The following is a 22,136-nucleotide window of genomic DNA, read 5'->3' as shown; positions in this document are numbered from 1 at the left end:
CAAGTAATAATTGACCGGTTGCATATTAAAACCCATAAATCTTCTGTATCACAGTGAGGGTCAAGTCATCCCAGGCCTGCACAAGGCTCCGCTGCCCACCTGCCCCCATGCAACCCCTCTGCCCCCCTTTTTTGTGGTCGCCCTGCCTGACGGGGGGTACGGGCTGTCCCCACAGAGCCCACTGCGACCCCACGCTTGGCTTCTGCCTCCAGCCAGCCGTGCCCCAGAGCTGCGGCCACAGGGCACCCTGGAGACACCAGCTAACGCTTTATTCCCTGACAGGAGGGTGGGTACTGGCAGTCTCCTTGGGGTTTTTTCCAGCACCTTCTGCGAGGAATCTCTGCCCAAGCTACGCTCTATTTATTTTATTTTCTTCTCAGTCTGACGGCAAGGTGAAAGCCCGGGCGTATTTTAGGCGCTTCTTTTCAGAATGAGCCTCTGTAGCAGCCGCTAACGTCTCTGTCAGGGCGGCCGCTGTGCCGCGATGCGGCCCTGCCATCTTGTGGGCTTCGCCTTCCTTGCAGGCCGCCTCCGAGCCCGTCCTCACAGCTCGGAGCACAACGCCCTGTGCTCAGGCAGCGGGGTTTGGGGTTTTTTTCCTTATAAATAAGTTTTCCAATCAGTTTTAAAATAGGAAAGGTGATATTTTTAAAACGAGGGTAGGAGGCACCTGAGGCAGGTGCCTGAGGCACCGTCCTGGGGCACAGGGTCCATTTTAGTTACCGTCAGGGGAATGACTGACCGCAGAGGATGCGTTTTCAGAGCCCTGGTGGATGCAAGCTTTGGGGGTGTCCTGGGCCATCCGCATGTCTTCCTCCGTTCTCCTAAGGACAGGTATCCCGATAGATCTTTGCCAATCTGGAATTCTATAGCCCCGGCTTGCTACTTTTTACCGTCGGAGAGGCCAGTGCATGCAGGCTGTGGAGCAGATGAGCGAAGGAGAACGGGAAAGGCATTTCGATCGAAAGTGCTACCGAACCGCACAAATAATGAGCGTGATTTACATGAAATTGCCTGCTTGGTACTATTGAAACACCCCGCTGAAGAGAAAGCATTGCTAGTGCTTGTACATTGGTGTGGGAAAGGGTGAGGGGGGGGGGGGGGGGAATTATCTCTCCTGTAGCAGGCAAGAGGAGAGATCCCAACGCACGGTGGAGCTAGATGATGGCATATGATGTGCTCAAGCACAAAGGTATTCCTATGGAACAGGGTTAGGGACTAGCTCTTTCTTCTCAGAGTCAGCCTTTCATGCTAATTTACCGCTTTATCCTGCCTTACCCTGGGTTCTCCATTTTGCCTAGATTATGGAACAGTGGTGCCTCAAGTCAGTCCCTTAAAATACAGCATTGGACTTGTCTGTTGCCACCAAAGTCAGGGGAGAGGGAGCCACAAATCCTGACAGTGTGTCTAGCCTCTCCCTCCATCAGGAGCATCTCAGCCCAAGTGGAACGTTAAAACCTCCCCAAGAGCCATAACACAACAGGGCTTTGCGCATCCCCCCTTGCATGACCGTGGGAAAGCTGTGGAGTGAAGGCAACGGGAAGATGGGAGTTTGTGCCTGGTTTAAGCCAAGAAATGCGAAGCTCTGCTGAAACCCACTTCCCCCTGCTTTTAGCCTCTGCTTACCCTGTTATAAGCAAAACAAAAATTCAGTCATCTTTCTTCTTGTTTAAAAGACAGGAGGTGCTAAAGCCCAGCTCCTCTTTGCAGGGACCTACCTTCCACTCTAGCCAGGTACCCAAGTACCTGGGAGGATTTCAACCCAAGGCTGAGGCTTTTGCAGCTCATTTCTCACTTGGTACGTAGGGAGGAACATGTGGCATTAACAGCTCAATGGCTTCAGCTCCAAATGAGCCAGCAAAGGTGTTCCCATCCCAGAAAGCTTTTTGGTTTTCTTTCCAGCTGTAGCAGTTGATCAGAGAAGCAGGTGGTTTACCAGTTGGTCATGCTCTCCTTGCAAACCTTGTTCCTCTTCCACACCATAACACTTAGCCTTTGATTCATCATCTCCTTCTCATACTGGAAAACTTTTAAGTTAAAAAAAACCCCTGGACCAAACAAGGGAGAACTGCAGGGCTGCCTCGATGCTAAACTGTGGTGGTGGAGGCTTAAACGGGAAGCAGCTGGCTATGGAGCCTTTGAATTTCAGAGAAGGAAGAGCTGAGGTGGAGGAGTGGGGCTGGGGGAAGAGCAACAGCGGGTGCCTGAGCAGCATTGTACAGCTGACCAAGGGCAAGCGAAGGGATGGCAGGCGGGTCCCCGTTCGGCAAGGGGACACTAGTTCTCAGGCTGAACAGGAAAAGGCAATCTGGCCAGGACAAGGGCACAGCTTTGTAACGGTACAGGGGACCCCTGGAAAGACTGTAAAATCAATTGAGAACAATCAATTAACAAGCTGCTGTGGCTTCAGGAAAGCCATTATAGACATACTGGTGTAATGAGCACATCTGATGCACAGAAGATATTTAACCTTCAGCCTTGTACCTTATAAAGTACCTCTGGGGCACTGGGTAAGGTTGTTAATTATTAGGGTCAACCTTAGCAGACGGAGGTGTCCTCGTGTATGGGTTGCTGTGATACACTCAGATAATTTCTCCATTATGTCAATAACTAATTTCCTAAATTGTTCAAGAACTGACAGACTGATATCCATTAACCAAGCCTTAACTCATGGCTATGGGAACAGTTACAGGCCACAAGGACTGCAAAACCCATTCATAGGTCCTTGAGTGTGTATACATATATATGCACACACATATACACACACACTACTGTAACAGCTTGTTGTTAGCCATTAGTAAAACAAATAACCAATGCATAGAAAAAGCTTAAGCAGACAATGACAGACATTGGCTTGAGCAGATGTCTTGATGCTTGAGCACTGTCTTCAGGTTCTCTGAGAGCAGAGGATGAAGTCAGTCTGACTTTTAAAGAACTGTGTATTGAGAAATTGTAAATGAACAGAACTGCAATCTGACCAAAATATCCATTATATTTACTACCAAAAGTGCATAAGATTTTTTTTCTGAAAAAAAAAAACCCAAACCATACAGCAAGCATTTCATGGATTTGATAAGCTGTGACTTGTTACATCATTCACCCTTATGCTGCAAGACAAATCTCATTGCTTTTACTAATACAGGCCATATAATTCTTTGTACTTAAATGCAAACATTTTTTTCCAAGTGCAGCCTATGAAGAACCAGTATATTTGGAAACTGCAAAATAGGTAGGTAGGAAATCCCATTGGTTCACAAAGTGGTTTTATTTTTTTTGTCTCAAAGCCAAGCACGACTGGAAAAGCAACTGTCCTAAGCAGAGCTGTTGTAAAGGGGTGCAGCGCTGAAGGCTTTGCTGCCCAAGCCGGCACACCGGCTGCATGCAGCTTGTGGAGGAGAAGGGAAATGGCCGTGTTACTGTGTCACAGCATTTTGTGTGTCTGAGCTTACCTGCCTGAGACTCTTCTGGCTGGCTGACTGCCTGCAGTTAAATCAAAGGAGGCTGAGGAGAGACAGGAGAGAGTAGGAAATGAAACAACGATGGCGATAAAGCCTAATAATACGGATGATCCTTCAAGGGACTGGTGGGGAGCAAAGTACTAGAATAACTACTGCCAGCTTGCTGCCAGAAGGGTGACGAGCTGTTTTTCCAAGGCCAGTGATGAACACAAAAAGAGATTAAACCTTTCCCCAGCATAGATGAAAGGACTGGGGAGTTGGGGTAAGACCAGCCTCTTAAGGAGAGACGTTACAGGATTTGCAGATGCACCTGGGTGTGCAACCGAAGCTGGGGACTGATGGGCTGTGGGAGGGATTTCAGGGGCTTGTCTAAGCTGCTGGAGAGGTGATGAGGGGGAAGCCCCACGCACCGAGACCTCCCACAGGCTTAGCCCTGTCTCCTGGTCTGCAGCAGGCTTTCAGCTGTACCACCAGCCATTCTGGCCTGAAGGGACAGTTTCAGCTGTCCATTGCAGGCTGTTTGGAGGGGAAGGGGCTGGAAGGCAACACGTTCAGAGAGAGCAGTCCTATTTCTATATCAACACAGGCCACGGGGGGGGGACAAAACGGGGGTGCCAGCCCACTCAGGGGGAGGTGAACATGGCAGTAGCCCTCATCTACTAAGCTTGTGCCCTGGGAGAAATGGCAAAGCTGGGGTGGGGAGAGACACTGCTCCCCCACCTGGAATGATGTCTGGCTCTTTTTTTTTTTCTTTTTTTTCCCCACAGACATCCTTTATTAGACCAGCCCCTACCACCTTTCCCCAAAACCCTCATCTCACCTGCGTCCTTAGGCTGCCCTGGCTGCAGCATCACTGCCATACCTGTGAGCAGGGGGCAAGCGTCTGTGGGAGAGGCTGCAAGGGGGAGAGCGAGCCCAGGTGCACCACATGCCGGAGCCATCTTCCCACCGAAACTGGCCGGGCAGCTGTGACTGAAATTTAATTTGCCTGGTGCATTCAGTGGACATTTTAATCAGCATTTCCTACAATCTACTTGGCAAAGAGGCTCAACTGGCAGCTGCCTGACTGAATGGGCTTTGCACCCAGTCTAACCTTCTCCATTCGCAATTTCCAGTGCTGGAAAACCTCTCTGTCTCACTCTCCGAAGTTTCTATAGCAATCACGGCTGTCCTAGTGAAGCACTGAAAATGGCAGCCCATTCAGATTGTAATTTTGCTGGACAGTAATTGCTCCTTTCTCCATTGGCCTCTGAAATGTTACTTTTCGGCAGATATCAACTGCAACTGGGGGAGACTGGTCCTCTGCCTATGTTTTCAATGAACTTCACTCCCCCCACCCCAGCTAACTTTGTTAGCTGTTGCAGTGTGTTTGAACCTCGACTAACAGGGAAGCATTGTTGGGCACATCATACCTCAGCTAAAGGAAAGACCTCAATACTCTTAACAAGCCTGCAGGAAAAAAAATCATGGCCCAACACATCATGTTGTGACCTGAACATTATCCATCACTGGAGGTAGAAAAAGTTACACAAGTCTGTTTAGCTTTGCTAATTGTAAAAGACCAAGGACACAAAGAAAGCTTTTTTCTTCATGTCAGTGAACTTACTTTTCTTGGTTCAGTTAACTTCAGCTTAAACAATCACTTGATCTTTTGTTCCATGCTTCATCTTTCAGTGGGTGTGATCACTCTTAATTACTGTGACACTGAAGAACCCTATGCTAAAAATCTCTTAAGTAACAGAACGAAAGGGTTTGCTTCTTGCAAGAGGAGGATGTGGTAGAATTATGCCACAGCTTGTGAAGGCATCAATCAACAATTTCTTAAGCTCTTCTAACAATCTTTCCCTATACTTTTATGGCTACTGTTGCCTGCTGGAAAAATTAGCTTAAAGCTGAGTAAGGGGAATTGTGGATAAGTGTTTGCAATTTGGCTTTGGACTGACACAGTGTGATAGCACTCAAAGAATTTGAAGTCTTTGCACTGGCAGCAGTACTTGAATCTGGGAATATAGGATTCGCATTGGAAAAGAGTGGATTTTTATAACGATTTAAATGAACAATTTCAGCTAGAGAGTGGATTAACAGAGCCAACTAAACCCTTCACCCTGACAAAGAACTGGCGGGAGGACTATAGAAACTCATCCAAAATTTTACCAACATGAATGCAGAGTAATAGGTCAGTGAGAAGCATTTCTGTATTTCAATGGCACTCTTAGAATTCAATTCAATTTAAAACAAAGGTTGTTTTACAAATATGTGGAGAATGCAGAAGGCTGGATAGGGAGCAAGTAGCCTGCATCTTCCATCTGCTCCATCCTCCCTCTACTCTCGTGCAAGGGACTGCCGTTGCAAGTCCTCATTCTCGGCGCACAGAAGGGCAAACGCAGGCACTGCCCCAACCCAAAGGTCAGAAACTTCTCCCATTCTGCAGGGGCACGGATGCACACCGAGACCCCACCCCCCATATTTCGTATGTGCCAGAGCTCTCGAGGCCCAAAGCCAAGCAGCAGGAAAACTCCAAGCCTAGGGGTCCCAGGGAAGCTGAGACACGCAAACCTGTGCTCCTACGTCAGAAGTGAGGTTGCAGAACAACAGAAAAAGATTAAGCATCCCAAGACAAGCAGCACTCTTCTCTGACAAGAGATGGACATGTTGGGGATTGCTCATCTTTGAGAGGAAATGGATCAGGGCAATACGAGAGAAACATCCATTGGACAAACAAAACTGCAAAGGCAGATTGACTGCATCTGGTTTTGAAGTGTTTTGGGAAGAGGCAGCGAAGCATGCAAAAGGACTCTCTTTTTTGAGCAAAATTTCTAATTAGACCCTGATGGCTCACTGCTGCAGATGTTTGAGGGAAAAAGAAAAAAAAAGATCTTAAGTCAGTCTGAAAAAGGATCCAATGTTTACATGAGTAACAAGGCATGCAACCATAGGCAAGGATACAGCCTCCTGCTTCACAAACCTGTGTAAAACTGTAATGGGATATTAAGAAATATTCTGGATGCTCTTCTCAAACATTGGATACTACACTGCTGCAAGCAAGATACTGGATCAAGTTGGTCACAGCTTGATACTCAGCCTGACGATCCCTCTCTTCAAGAAATGGGGAATGTTTCCAGTAGAAGGTATAGAAATAGCCCCAAAATTTAACCCTTCCTAAAAGAATTTTACACCACTGGCTTCTCAAGCCCAAACTGTAAAACCCTGTTGGCCATCTGTCAGCAAGAACTGTCTATCTGCCACTAGCATCCATGGAGAAGTGCCATGCTGCAGCCTTGCTCTTCCACTCACAACACAAACAGGTGCTGCAGGGGGGCACCTGCACCGGGGTGCTGCAGTGACCCCCAGACCCTCCCAACCCGGCAGTGCCGAGACTTCTCTGCCTGCCTAAATGTTAAGTGCTTCCCAGGGGGAATCTTCCAAGCTGTGTAACACGTGACAACTAACTGCAGAACTGACAGTGAAAGCAGATCTTGAACAGTAAGAATCCCAAACTAACAGAAAAGAGCACTTTCATTGTCATTTGCACTCAGTTGGAATGCCTCAACCTCAAGTTGCTGGAGAAAAGAGTCAGAGAGGTGGATAAAAATGTTCCAAACCCAAAAATTAGGGCTGCTGGCAGCAGTAACCACGGAGAACAAGTCTCGACTGCCTCTGAAGGAGGACCTTTCTGACAAGCCCTGGATACACCTACCAAAAGCTGAGCCACGTGTAGGGCAATGGCCTGCAGTGCTACAGCTCATCCAGGCAACCAAATGCCCAGAAATGGCCAGCGCTGCCAGTCTGGGTTGCCCCCTGGAGACAGAGATAAAGAAAAAAAAAAAAAATCTCACTAAGTAATTAACACAAGGCCTATCTATTCGAACACATACCTTAAAATAGCATGAGTAATAAGTGAAATGTTTGTAAAATCTGGATTTATTGATTTTTTTCTTTATTACAACAAACTCTTCTCAAATAACAGAAGGATTTAGGAGCGTTCAGTTTGTTATATATTAGACTCAACTTTACATATTTTAAAAAAAAATTCTCAGCATACAAGGAAAATCTCAACAGAATTTACAAAGCCACTGTACTTCACAAGTACAGGAGCTAAGGTCGTAATGAATCATACAGGAAGTTTGTCATTACAGGTAGAAGAACAACTACATGAATTGGTTAGTGTTTTAATCACAAACCTCAACATTTTTTTTCTTTAGAACAGATGATTAAAAAAACCCAAAAACCATCACTACAAAGAGGCATGTTGTGTTTAGTTGATGCCATTAATTCTGTAACCCAAACAAGGAAACTAATCCACTTTGAGTAGCTAAATTATTTTTTGCACTATTTACATACTTTACTGAAGTATTTTCATCCCAGAGCCTCAGCAAGCATCTTAGAATATTAATGAGTGAAGCCTGGCAGCACTCCAGTGTTAGCAAATAAGAAAAGTATTATCATTCCCATTTTATCAACAGGGAAACTGAGGCACTAGGAATATTCAGATCCAGGTAACTGCAGAAAGAAAACTCTGGGATCTTTATCCTCTTAGACAGGTCTTGATGGAGAGACTGTTCTTCCTTGTTAGATGGCTGGTGACCATGCTGAGCACTGTTTGGAACCTGGTCAGTTGTTTGGTTTTTTTTCATGTTTAAATTGCTGCAAAATTGGTGACATCTATCCAGCTGTGGTGTCATTATGATCACCTGTACTCAAAAAAAGCCATTAACAGTTTTCCTTTTTAGATCAAAAAGTGACAACAGCAGTAAGTGCACCTTCAATTCCTCCAAAGACCTTTCTTTGGAAGGCTGTCTCATTATACCCAAAAGACTGCAATTGTTCCCCTGATCTGTGCAAAGGTAAATACTGAAAACCAGTAACTTTGAAAGACAATTGCACTATTTATAAAAAAAAAAAAAAAAAAAAAAGCCAAGTAAGAGTTACTACACAAGAATGCAAAATGAAAACACAGCTTTAAAGATAAAACGTCTATATGGATAGAATTTTTGGGCATTGGGAACATTCCTTCGTCAATCAAGTATTTGAAACAAGTTAGCTGAGAGATACTCAGCCAGGATGTGCCCTTTATAAACCAACATGAAATGTTTCACACGGTCCATAATCACGAGGATTTTACTTCCTGTGACAGCAAAATATCATACTACATCAGTAAGGTTACTTGAAAAGACCCTTAAAAATAATTTGACAATAATGTTTGCTGAATGACTAAAAGGGAAATAAAGACTTGTTGCAGATCTGAGATGACATGAATTTGCACGTTAAGAAAAACCTAAAGAGCCAATACTTCAACTTGGGATAGAAGCATCCAGCATAAGTCCAGCAATTTTAAGGCCATTAAGGAGTGTGCATAATTTATTCACAGGCATCTCACAGCTCACATTTTGGCAAATACAACATCTGAGCGTGGGAATAAAAAGTCACAGACCGCTGCTGTCTCACAGCAGTGAGAAGCAAGCCAGGCAGTAGGGGACGGGACTGCTGGGAGCATAGGTGACCCGGTGCCCTGGGACAGGACATACCCAGTGCTGTCCATCGTGCCCCAGTGACAGATTCTGGCCAGCACCAGTTGCCTGGAAGTTGTCTGACCTCAGAAGAAGTCCCCCCAAATTCACTGTTGGAAGGAGACTTTATGCATGCTACAGAATCGTTAGCAGCATTGTAGAATAAGCATACAGGGCCTCACTTTCTTCAGGGAAGTAGACGGACATAAATATGCTTCTTCTGTGGTTACTGCGGGGACGTCTGCCCTGGCATCTGGGCTGGCTGACAAATTGGTCCCATCAATCTCTCTTTGTGGCAATCCACACTCTGCAGTGCAACCACAAATACCGCACAATTGATTCAAGCAGCTTTTCTTGTTTTCAGCCCCAAAACACTTCTGGAATACTCCCCATTTCTTCTCCTTGATTACAGCTGGCGCCTACCAATGACTCCCAACAGACAGCTTCCTTGCTGGCCAAGGAAAAACTGCACTATGGCTTTAGCAATATGCCCTGGAAGCAGCGCTGGCTCTGGAAGCTTTCAGGAACTTCCCTCCTGTGGTTTGACAGAGCTCACCTACATCCTCGGAGGCTTTCAACGATACATCAGTCCCACTGCATTTAGGAGCTTCCACAAACCTGGAGTATCCAAGTTTGCAATGGGTGCTCAGATTGCAGAAGAGCCTCAAATACCAATAGGCAAAGCTGCAGTTTGAACACAACCATCTGCCCAGGGGGCTCCAGGGATCCCCTGGTTAAAGGAGATCGGTCAACGCTCACACAGACTGTGGAGAAACACTTCACTTCCCTGGCCCCAGACAGTCTCCATGGCAATGCAAAACTTGCCAGGACCTCCTCTCTCACATGTCCCAAACATCTCACCTGTGTTCTGCAAGATTACGCATTTCCCCTGTACCACATGACAGAGGACATACAGGCTGAACATATAAACGGTTTTTAAAAGAATGCAAATAAATATCCAGATGCAAGGTGCTTTAGGGTATCTACCACCACCTCCCATTTTCCCACATTACATTCTGGTTCAGGAGGCATTTGAACGCTGCTAGAAAAAAAGTCAAGGCTGAAGCTTCAGAGAGTTATCAGCACAGGCCCAGGCTGATGAGTATAGATTGCCATGTATAAATATAGAACCACACACATTTCAATTACAGTTTTATCTATATAAATATAGATATGTATAAATTAAGTATATGTATGTGTGTGTACATACAGACACACATGCATTAATCTCAATAGTTCCTCTGTTGAGAAACCTAATACAAATCTCTGAAAATATACATCAATTATTTGGATATTCTTAAGTATAAGCAATGTATTCTGACTGGGGTTTTCATAAATATGCATTAAAATTCTCCATGGTAGTCACCCTTATGGGAATAAAAACATAGTTGCATAAGTTGTAAACTATAAATAGAGGCTTTTAAAAATTCTCTGAAGAACAGGTATAGCCAGTGTAAGTACTTCCAGGACAAACAGAAGTGATCGGAAAAGAAAACCACACTTCAGCACATGGCTCCAAAGCATCTCTATTACCATAACACATGCAAGTGCACAGGACCTCTCCAGTCCTCCCTGCCACACAAAACTCCCTTTTAAAAGCTTTCTGTAATTGTGATGGGGACTACAATTGAAACAATTTTATCAGGCTTAACAAAGGCAGAGAATATTTTTGGTAACAGATACAGTACAAGAAAAAGGTCATGTTGCAAAATCCAAGAAAACTCAAATTTGGGGACAGTGTGTTATATATCTTCTCCCTAAGAAATTAAGGCAAACTTTTCAGTCCATCTGCATAATGTTTTTGCCTATTCAGGGTTTCTAAATATGGTCTTTAAATGACTCTTAATAAAAATACACTATAAGCCAGTATCTGCAGTACCATATTTTGTTTCACTTAGATTAAAACCGACAATGACACAATTGCATTTTTAACTAAAAGAGTTTCCAACTACAAACACGAGGACAGGTGATGCGTTTTGAGGTATCGGTTAATATCCCATCATTTGCATGAAACACATTCCTATTGTAGCATGATGAATTGCCTCAGTACTACTGTGTACCACTGTCCCCAGATCAGGGCAGGTGTGCTAGCCGCAACGGAAGGTTTGGTATAGATGAAGCCTGAGAAAATTCAGGGTAGAGGTATGTCACTGGTGTAGAGGCGGCATATCCAGGCTTGCAAGAACCACAAAACTTAGGAAGAGTATTAACTTGCACTTCTATGTTACAGTATACCCTGTCTTACCATAGTTTCTTTTCCCATCCGTGATACTTAGATCTTTATCCTGTGCAGTTTCAGGTACCTTCAAGCTCCTCCTCAGGGTTCTCTCTTGGTTCAATCCATTAGTTTTCAATGAACCAGACTGAGCAAGTCTGATTACAAGAAACTCTTAGAGCCTGGAAGTCAACAGATGGCTACACACAGAAAATAAGAAAAAAACACCCAGAATACACTACATAGGATCTCCAGGATTCCAGCAGGGACCTATACAGTATAGTATCAGGAGTTTCATAAAGAAAGCATTTGATTTTTCTTTTGTCCAAACTGCACTGTACATGTCAGAAGCAGTGCATAAACCACAAAGCGCCCTCTTCACATGATATTATAAATCTACTGTGAACCCTGCACAGCCCATTAACTTTGTCTCTAGACCAATCCTCCAGAAAAATTCTAATCCCATTAAACTTCCTGAACATCAAAGTTATATTTTACAGAAAAGAAAACGAAGGCAAAATTTCACATGTCCACACACTTGTGGTACAGAAAAAAAATCCCGAGTCCTCATGTGTTAAGCACAAAAAACAACTGATGAAAGAAAACACAGTCAGAATGATAAAGTGCAATTATTATTTCAGTTGTGCTAAAAAGCTTTCAAATTCTTTAGTTTTACTTCTTGGTGATTTTATTAAACTTTTAATTATACTTTTTTTTGCTTCTGTCCCCATCTTTCCAGTACTGTTCAGTTTGCATTTCTGTAAGCCGTGAGACAGTACGCTGAAAGGCAAAGATTTCCTCTTCTCCTGTAAACATGGAGAGTCCTTTGGCAGAATCCTACATTAATAAACAAAAACAGTACCACAGAACTGTGAGACACATAGCTGTACTGAAGTGCATCCTATCTAACTCCTAAAGATGAGTGCTTTACAGGCTTTGACAATACATGAAAGCAGCATGTCACCAAAAAAATAAAAGTAACATCCAAAAATTAAAGAAAAACACCTATTATTAGGCAATCCTCTGACGGAACATAGCAAAACAATAATTTGGGTTTAAAACAACATGACAACACCTTAACCATCTATTTTCACTTTTCCGTTGATTAATTGTATACTGATTTACACAAATCATTTAAAAATTCACTAACAATAACTAGGTTATAGGGAAAAGGAAAAACAGAATAAACAACATGCAAAATAGTACTGTTTGTGAGGCAGTACTATATAGTCTAGGAAGTGGTAGAACAGACCATCTTTTATTTCTGTATTTTAAATGTAGGAGCTAAACTTAAATCAGTATTTTCATACATGATTGAACAGATATAATGATTAACAATCAAAATGACCCTAAAACTTACACAAAATGGTTCTATATATTGTGACATTTTCTTTGACTATGAATAAATAACATAACGTGCAATTACGAGAGCGACAGATACACTGCAGAAAAAGCAGCAAATCACTAGTTAAATGTTTACTTGATTCCTCTTCCTAAAATGCTGCTGTAATTATGAGACCAAACCCAATTTTGTTACAAAAGGGAGACGATGTTAATATCATGTACCTGGCACAAGTCCAAATCATCCATCAACACTCTGTTGTCCTCTAGCTCACCATTGTCATGTTCTACCAGGAACAAGCTTTGGAGCGGAGTCACTGCAGAACAAATAATACGCACCTGAGAGAAGGAAAACAGGCAACAATATCATCACTTGGGCTTTACAGAAAAGTGATAAAATCCATGTTTGATGAAAAGCAAAGTTCAAATTACGACCTTTTTTCCTCAGGTATTTTCCCTTTCTCTTATTAGCACTGCTGTTACAAATTTACCTTAGTCATTTGGAATATTAACCTTACAGGATCTTCTTCTAAATAACAACTCATGTAACTTTTACTCAGGAAATTGCATAACTGTGCTGTTAGGTACTCAAAATATCTGCTACACAGGCAATGAGTTCACAATCAAGTTTACTTTCTAAAATAACAACTATAAAGTATTAGTAACCAATGCTTCCTTTCCCCCCACAGTTAGACTCCTCTCAGTAGGTAAGTGCACTACGCACGTATTTCCATCTAAAGAATGCTTAAATGCCAAATTTTCCAGAAGGCTCAGTGGAACCACTCTTGCTTTCACCTATGCTACTCAAGTGCACATTATTTGCTAATAACAGTAATGATGCTGTTTTCATGCCTGCTGGGAGGAGATACAATGTGCACTGAGATACAGTATCTCTGGGGGCTGCAATGAACACAGACTGAAATATTATTACAAAAAGAGACACTGGTTGAGAGCATGCAGGCAAAATGCTTGCATTGTGGACAGGTCTCCACAAATATGCCTCAGGTAGTTTTCATATTCTCAGGTAGTTTTTCCAAGTAACTACTTGTGACAGGAGTTTAACACTTGTGTTATTCCTGTGGAGGAAATAATACAAAGCAGCTGTTTGCCTGCAATTCTTAATGACAGCACATCGATAGAGCAGACCACCACTCCCCCCATTTCTAACACACTATTACTAGTTTGTAAATATTAGCATATCCTCTTAGAAACCATCCATTTCCAAATCATAAAGCACAAAGAATCTGGCTGACTTGAATGAGACTACTCATACACTTAGTCCAATACCTTGCTGAATCGGGGCCTTTCTGATCATCTTGCCAGGACATTCTTGAAAAAATAAAAACCTCAATCGATATTTCCTGATTGCATAAATATTTAAGTGTGCGCATATGTAATCACACATAAGATAAGGTTTCATATCTTGTATTACTTTTAAGAAATCATCTTAAACATGAACTTCTCTTTGTTTTAGTAGCACTGATTTTGCTTCTATGATTGAAACCGCTGTAAATCTACATGAAGTGCTGCATTTATCATTACTATTCCATTAGCAGTTCTGCAACCTAATGTAAAGCCTACAGTGACTGTTTCCTTTAAATTTAATAATGTAACTATGCTATTAACTCCTCTGTACCCTGTTCAGGAAGGCACGGATTCCCAACCAACAGCCCATACAGATTAAAATTTAAAAAATTTAAATTTACTCCAGCACAGTTGGCAGCACGATCTTTCATTATTAAAATGATGACATGGCTTCTGTGGTTTTCCTTGGTTAGGAAAGAAATAACATCCCCGTTGAAGAAAGGCAAATGAGCTCATTCAAATGGTCATGCTTAATACTCACAGAAATGAAAAAAATACCTGCTTATTTGCCTTTATTGCAATGGGGCCTTTTTTTGTGAAGCTGGAATGATGTTTCCTTGCAGTGCTAGTTCATTCTGCTTATGTTTTCCAAATCATTACTACAGAAAGCCTTACTTCAAACCAATTATAACAGTCAGGGTTTAGGGCTCCCGGTATTATACCTATACATATAGGAAAGGCTTGGTTCTCACCTTATGCTCATAAAAAGTATCAATAAGAGTAATGAAACGACGAGCCTGTGTCCTCTTTGCCATTGTAAGAAGTGGTATGTCACGAACAAAGACTGTGTCAAAATGCTTTGATATCTCCAAATAGTCACTGGCCCCAAGAGGCTGAAATGAAATAAACCATAAGAAATGGAAACCCATGATAGAATGATATATAAATACTGCATCTTGAAATACTACAATTACAGAAAAGCGGGTGTAAAGTTCTGATCATATTCTTATTTTTGTTTCTTCATATCTTGCTTCAGGAGCACTTGTTTGCCCTTACTAGCATAGATATATATGGGTGCTCATTTGTAATGTCGCCTTTACCTGAACAGCTTTCGATAGTTAAAAATGTGGCTCTTCTACATCCTGACAATGTTATGATCTGACAACCTCAAACAAAATAAATCACTGTAAACCATAATCCATAGAAGAAAAGAAAAAACATGGTTAAGCTATGAAGTCAACCTAAAGCATAAATAATTTGAACAGCTATTAGGATGCTTTCTAGCAGCAAGATTTTTTAACGCAAATGCATAGGCTAGTTACTAAATTATAAGTAGACCTGCATTTTGTTCACCCAAGACTAACCCAGACTGAATAAAAATCTTACATTCTAAGTACTGAAAGCAACAGGAAACAACAAAAATACAATTTTGTAGCAGTTCCTTTGCTCGCGGTTTCATCTGTAATGATGAAATAAAAATCTTTAATAAGAACTTATTAGTTTCTATTTGTGTATCTAAACCATCAACAGAAGATATGAACAAATAGTAGTAGCTCATTCAAGTATACAATCAAATACATTCATTTAAAATTACTTTTTCATTACATGGAAAATAATCTTTTCTGCAAGATATACCCTATCAGTACTGCAGGCAGTACTTTATCCTGGGCTATTAAGTCATAGTAGTTAGGAGAAAAACTTCATACTCCTGAAACTTGTCCCATTAGTTTTACTTGTGCAAGTACTTCAGTATCTTGGACCACACTACTCCACAGAGGAAGATCAGCAGCATTTTGCATGATAATGTCACAACTCCCTTCTCAGCTAATGAAATGTGCTGTACCAACAGTATAATATGTTATAAAGCACTGCAATACTGCTAATATCTTAAAAGCAGTAAATAAAAAATATTTTCTCTAACTGAAATTGCTAGACAAATTTGCTGTAGACCAAGCCTATGAACTTCTTAACCAGAAAGCAAGAAACTAATCACCATGAGGGCTACCAGCAACAACTTCATACATCACCTCTGGAGAAGGAAAAAAAAAAAAAAAAAAAGAAAAAAAAAAGAAATCTCATCTGGACAGAGAGCAGCTGAACTCAAAATGTTTTGATGAAATAAAGCATGAAAAAGTTCAAGAAAGTGAAAGGAACTGCTGGATAGAAACATCACAGAGCTAGCCCACCGCATATCTCACCATCAGATGCAAGTGATTGTTGGCTGGACAACAATCGCATCAAGTGCAAAAGAAAACAGTGGAAGCACTAAAAGCAACACAGATGGAGATTTTAAGATTGGTGGTAAGCAAACAGTTTAGGTAATGGTAGTTTTTATTCCATACTTAGGACTGAAGTATCATTAAGTACAGAGGAGATCAGGTATGCCCATGTACCGAGTACCTCAGAGGGACAACAGCAGTGATCTAGCTGCACGTGAGAAAGGAAATAATTCCTCATGTCTCTCTTTAGATAAGAAATCACAGACATCACTGCTATTCAGGTTCATTCTTTTATCACATGAAGAGCCCAAGCACTCTTCTGCTGAAGCCCAAAACCCTAAGGAATTATTCTATTCTGTCTTGCCCCAATATGACACTTTCTCAACGAAACCATATGAATACATCCTCCCCATTTCAAATACAAAGTATCAAATACTAAAAGCCGATTCCTAAAGTAAATAAATAAATAAAAATTAAAGGCTTCAAACTTTTGCAAATTCCGCAAACTGAAGTGCCCAACCGCTGAGCTATACATCTAAGAACCCGGTGGGCACCTTGGTGGATATCCAAACATGAAAATGAAAAACCTGTGGAGTTGGAGGGAGGAAACAGGTGGAAGACAAAAAGAAGGCTAATGCATTTCAAATGGGAAAAAAGGAAGATGGAATACTTCTTTTGCTTTTTATACAGACATAAACCCACAGTTCATAGAGGATTACAATATGCATCTTTATCACAGCCAAACAAGAATTCAGTCTACTTCGGCAGTGCAAAAAGCAGGCAATTCAAAAATTCCTCTAATTAAGGACATAAAAGGCAGATCATTTCAAGCTGTTTAACAAGATCTTCTGAAACACCTACGCCAGCGCTAAGTGATAATATTCTGTAAATGTTGGCGGAAATGTGCCTTTGGAGACTCCAGAATCTTACGATCAGAAGGATGTGAGCCTAGCAGCCATGAGTATTTTAATAGAGTAAGTTTGTACCTCCCTGCCAAGACTCAAGTCTGGTGGGACGCAACTGAAACTCCAAGTCAGCCAGTCTGTTGTTATATACGACTCAGCTGGCATCAGCTGTAGTTCTTTACATAGAGGTGTTCTCAAACTCTCTACTTTTAGAGTTTAGAAAGACATAACCCTGGAGATGAAGACAAAGCTTTTAATCTTGTTCTCAACATGACTTACTCTCATCTTGAACAAGTCCTTTAATTTTCTTCTGCCTTACTCAGCTTACTGTAAAAGGAAGGAACCACCAGCAATTTGCAAATGCTCTAGGGACAGCTTAAAGCCCTTCTTGTGTTCCTCTAACCTTGGTATTGGCCCAGTTTCCACGCTGCCTCCAACTGCTTCAACTTTTCTAGCTCACCAGCTACACTCAAAACGCTCCCAATGCAGAAGACCATGATGCAGGGGCACGCTGACAGCTTCAAGTCACATTCTCACTGGCCTGCTGCGCCTTGCAAAACTAGCATGAGGCTGGCACAAGCACCCACAAACCAACTCTGTGCCGCCGAGGAAAGAGTCAGGGAAAATGTCTTCAAGGCCAGATCACACCACCGCTGGAGATTCTGGCTGTACAGTCCCTATACAGAAGCTCCACTGAGGAGCAGATTTCTGCTGTTTCAGCAGTCAACAGCCCTGCCCTCACCTTTACAGTATTGCCTACAGACCCTTTTTCCTCGCCTTGCATCAAGTATTGGCTGGATCCTGACTGCCAGCTATACAGGCTTGGACTAGGTAACAAGACTAGTGGCAAGTGATTTTAGACACTTAGCATTGTCCTCTGTATAACCCACCAGGGCTGAAATTTATTTTATGAACCTCAACCAGTCACCAAAAGTGTTTCATTTTAGTCAGTAGCACACATGAAGGTATTACTTCCTCTGAAATGGCAAATGAAGCTACAAATCTTCCCAATATTGATACAGATATAGGTAATCCTCTTATTAAAAGTTTAGCCTGATTAATCTGGTCCTCTGAACAACATTCTAAAAATAACAACTGGATTTGGTGTGTGTTTCTGGTACCGTCTGATCTTTTTTGTTTCACTAGTTACCTATCAAAACTCAACTTCAGAACCGCAACACATTTACCTAACAATTGTCACTTACCATTTATTACCAGTTCTTTCACATGCTGCAGTATTATTAAAATTAAAAAATTAACAGATAGGAATCTTTCTTATGGTATTATTGTTCCTGCATGTGTATATAAGGTAAAATTGTTGTAGATTTTTGTCATTAACTCTGATGCCAGGAGTCAGTATTTTATAGCCATCATACTAATGCAAAACCCATTAGCACTAACATGGGCTACTGTCCTGACAAAGTGTTTACTCCACTTCAGCCTGCTTCACTGAGTTCTCACCTTCATTTGTTTTTGTTTCTCTGTCTACTTAATGCATTTTCAGCTATCATCATCTCAGTTCAAGTAGGATGTTTATTATTTGGACCTCTCTGTGGACTGTTTTAAGAGTTAGTTGTGTCCTGTTTCTATTATATATTCCATTTAATTAAAGTACAAAGCATCCTTTTTCTTTGCTGACTCATCAATGGCAAAGTAGCTCATCTTTTAGAGACTGTCTGAAGAATACAGAACACTTATGTTAGAAAAAGATATTTAATCTCAAGAGAAAATTTATTTTTGTTGATGGTGGAAGATATTCCAGGGCCAGTTCCAGTAACATCCTGAAGAGTTGTGATTGACAATAACCATAATCCAGTGCACACACTCTAACACTCCAAAACTTCCTAAAACCAAAACACAGTTTAAGACTAGATAGTATTTACAACTTAGACATGAAGCAGTAACAAAAACTTACAGAGCTCTTTCTGTTGTTTCCAAAGGAGCCACACTCTATCACTAGTAGGGCTAATAAAATAGAGCACTGAGGTAGCATTTCGAGATCTTAATTCAAGAAAGGAACAGAAAAACCTAAGGCATGATCTGTGATGCAGCTGCATGCTGAATTTTAAATAAAAACTAAGATAGTTAGGGCACAGCTAACTTGGTTAAAAAAAAAATTTAAAGATACTGATGGCAGTGCAAATGTATTGGAAAGTTCTGTAAGTTACAGGCAAAGATGAGAAGTTCATTTGAAGCATTATTAATAAACTGAGGATTTAATTAAGAAGGCAATTTCTTATCAAGTTTTACTGAAGATTTCTGGTGGGAAAGAAAAGGCATTTCATTGTGTAATTAAAGATCATATCAGAGGGCATAATAAGGAAAGATTAAAATAACATGCAGTTTTGTTTTGGAGCTTCCTAACTAAGCACTATGAGTTGGCCTGCAACTTAAATAATTATTTTAACTTGTTTGAACACTACTTGACGTGAGGCTATACAACTTGTTTGTTAAAATATTCACTAATTGATTCATTATTCTTTCTTTTAAAATAGTCCTTAATGTATGTTTTAGTTACTAAGGAGGATGACACCAAAAATAAACAGAACAATGATGTTTCCAGCAGTAATTGTACAAATGAAAGCTACCTTTTAAAAACATTATTAAAGCTGAGAAGTCAGACACAGATGTTAGAGAGCAGCTGCCTGTGCACCATTAATCTTTATCTCTTGGATATATGCTATAGTCTTGATTTACATTAACTGATGCTTCTCCCTCTCCCAGGATCCTTGACCTACCAGTATGCAGAACAGCGGTTCTCATATAACGCACACTTATCAACATGTGCTTTGTCCTCGCTTCTGGTGTGCCACAAGATCTCATTCTGTACCAACTTTTCAAATGCTTGCCTGGAAGAAGAATTATGCATTTCTCCTTTGGCTTTTGTTACCACAACAGCTAGGTACTTCAACCTGCAGTAATGAATTTATCTCTACAACTACAGCTGTGAGTCAAGAAAGTGATACTATCACAATTTTACAAACAGAAGACAGAGAAATTAAAAGCATACGTGAGCTCTTGAGGTCAGGTTATGGACCTCTGAAAGGTGATTTTTTTTCAGGTTTCATGGAACACTACCAATTCAAAGTATACCACCCACTGAATTCAGTTAGAGCCACGACTATGGCAGTCTAGGACTCGGCGCCTCAAGAAGAATTTCCAGAAAATTAAGATTACAATTGCCAACAGCAAAAAGGTGGGGGGTTTAGTCATGTTTTTCTGTTTTGGTTTTTTTTTGGGGGGTGGGGTGTTTGGTTGGTTTTGTTGTTTGTTTTTTTAAACAAGAGTAGTATCACGCACTAACTCTGGTGCAGACTATGACAGAAGCCAATTATTCAAGGCAGCATTCAGCTGTATGTGATCGTGTAATTACAATATCACATAGCAATGATTATTACTGTAGTGCCTATGCAGAAGGAGGGACAAACTCAGGTAACACAAGCAACAGTCATTCTGGAATTTTCTAACGGCATTTAGGTGTTGATAACACCTTATCTTATACCTACTGCCCATCCTTCGTGTAAGTGGTTTTCCAGCTTTGACACCCACATGGATCAGTAGAGCAGGCATCTGAGATCTATAAACCGTGGGGTAGAAGATATTTTTGGGATCAAGTACAGCCCCCTGGTATCTCAGGTTATCTCATCACAGAATCCTGGTAAGAACTGATTTTGCTTGATCTTACAGCAGAAGTTTTTTAGTCACATTTCTCATAGTAGAAAGTTGTTTCAGACCTTTGCTCTTCTGCAGATTAAGAAGATGCTTGTAACTTCCAGCTTTTTTTTTTTTTTTAATTAATAAAAAATTCTATATTCATGTATGACAGTGTTATCTACTGAATGAAATAGTGCTTTTCCATTCTTGGTCTTTACTTGTGGTGGCTGATGTGGATAAGGCTCTCACTTTTTTTTTTTTCCCCCCTCTCCTGTGGGGAGAACATGCATGCCATTCTAGCCTAGACTCTCCCAAGTACACCTTTTCTGCACCTGCTCTGCTTAAGTTCATTTTCTTGCACACAGATGAATATTGCTTTAGTCATTGATATTTGCCCATTTCCCTGTTTTATCCCAACTGAGTTGAAATGTCAGTCTCACTAGAGCACACTCCTATGTTTATTCATCATCCAGCACAATCACTCCTGCCTTAGAAGAGCTTATCTACTAAATAGCAGCAGAGATCCACACTGAACCTACAAGAAGTGAGATGCCTCAAAGACCTATCAGCTGGTCAAAGCTGGCTACAGACTGGAGGAACTGCAAAAGCCGTATTTCTGCTCCCAGAGCCCTCACTGCCAAATTTCCAGTTGCAACTCCAAAGCATGGCATTTGTCAACAAAAAGGTCTCCAAAAATAATTAAGGCTTAAAAAAAAAAGTTTCTTTTGCTTTGTACAGTAAACAAACAAGCCTACAAACAATTTCAACAGGTATAAGTAGGTAAAACACAAAAGGCCATAAGAAACAAGTGTATATACATCAAAATAACACGTAAGTTCCCCTTAAATAAGCTACCAGATCACAACTCAAGTGATCTTGTGATTTTTTTAAGTTTTCAAAAGAACCTAAAAACTGTGGGAATTAGGTTTATAGGTCATTCTATTTATAGGTCTATTTAAATATTGGCACTTACTTTTAAGATTTCAAAACTATCATCAAAGCAGCTTTAAAAAAAAAGTACATTCAGGTATTCAAGGAAAAAAAATGAATTAAAAAAAGGCAAACACTTAAAAGCACAATCAGCTTCAAAAGCTTGGGTTTACGTATTCCCTGGTCTATAAAGTGTAGGATCTAAAACCTCAAGGTTTATGCAGCTTTCACTGAAGGCAGTGCTTTCTAAAATTAAACCCTGATACACATATAATGAGGTATGAAACAGAAAGGAGGTTTGATGAACAATACTACATCATTACAATATGTCTAACTGAAATAAGTTTCTTCAAGTGTATTTTATAAAACATGTGTGAGTTAGGTAAGGCAACTTTTTTTTTGGGGGGGTGTAGAAACTGATTAAATCATTAGCTACATTTGCTTTAAGAAAAGATAGACTTTCAGTCCAGAGCTTAAGCTGCAAAAGCTAATCTCCTGCTGGGAATAAAACTAAGATCAAAATCAAACTAAAGAAAACTATGATTCTAAAAAGTTACTGAAAATAGTGCTCACTTCTGAACAACTCCATGGTATGTTCATTT

General features: G+C 41.0%; 1 protein-coding gene across 2 annotated transcripts in view; it reads right to left on the bottom strand.

Annotated features, from left to right (window-relative positions):
* Nucleotides 1–7,361: 7,361 nt before the first annotated feature.
* AFG1L (AFG1 like ATPase) overlaps nucleotides 7,362–22,136 on the bottom strand; it is a 71,066-nt gene continuing 56,291 nt past the window's right edge. For both annotated transcript variants that reach the window (XM_049818145.1, XM_049818144.1), the window contains 3 exons: nucleotides 14,579–14,719; nucleotides 12,747–12,860; nucleotides 7,362–12,017 (listed from right to left, as the gene is read on the bottom strand). In XM_049818145.1, the coding sequence (XP_049674102.1) occupies nucleotides 11,880–12,017; nucleotides 12,747–12,860; nucleotides 14,579–14,719 (393 nt within the window). In that variant the 3' untranslated portion in view covers nucleotides 7,362–11,879. The remainder of the gene's footprint in view (nucleotides 12,018–12,746; nucleotides 12,861–14,578; nucleotides 14,720–22,136) is intronic.

The sequence above is a fragment of the Accipiter gentilis genome, chromosome 15 (assembly GCF_929443795.1).
Source record: "Accipiter gentilis chromosome 15, bAccGen1.1, whole genome shotgun sequence".
NCBI lineage: Eukaryota > Metazoa > Chordata > Aves > Accipitriformes > Accipitridae > Astur > Astur gentilis.
Note: the sequence above shows the minus strand (reverse complement) of the source record. Positions and strands in the feature narration are given on the sequence as shown.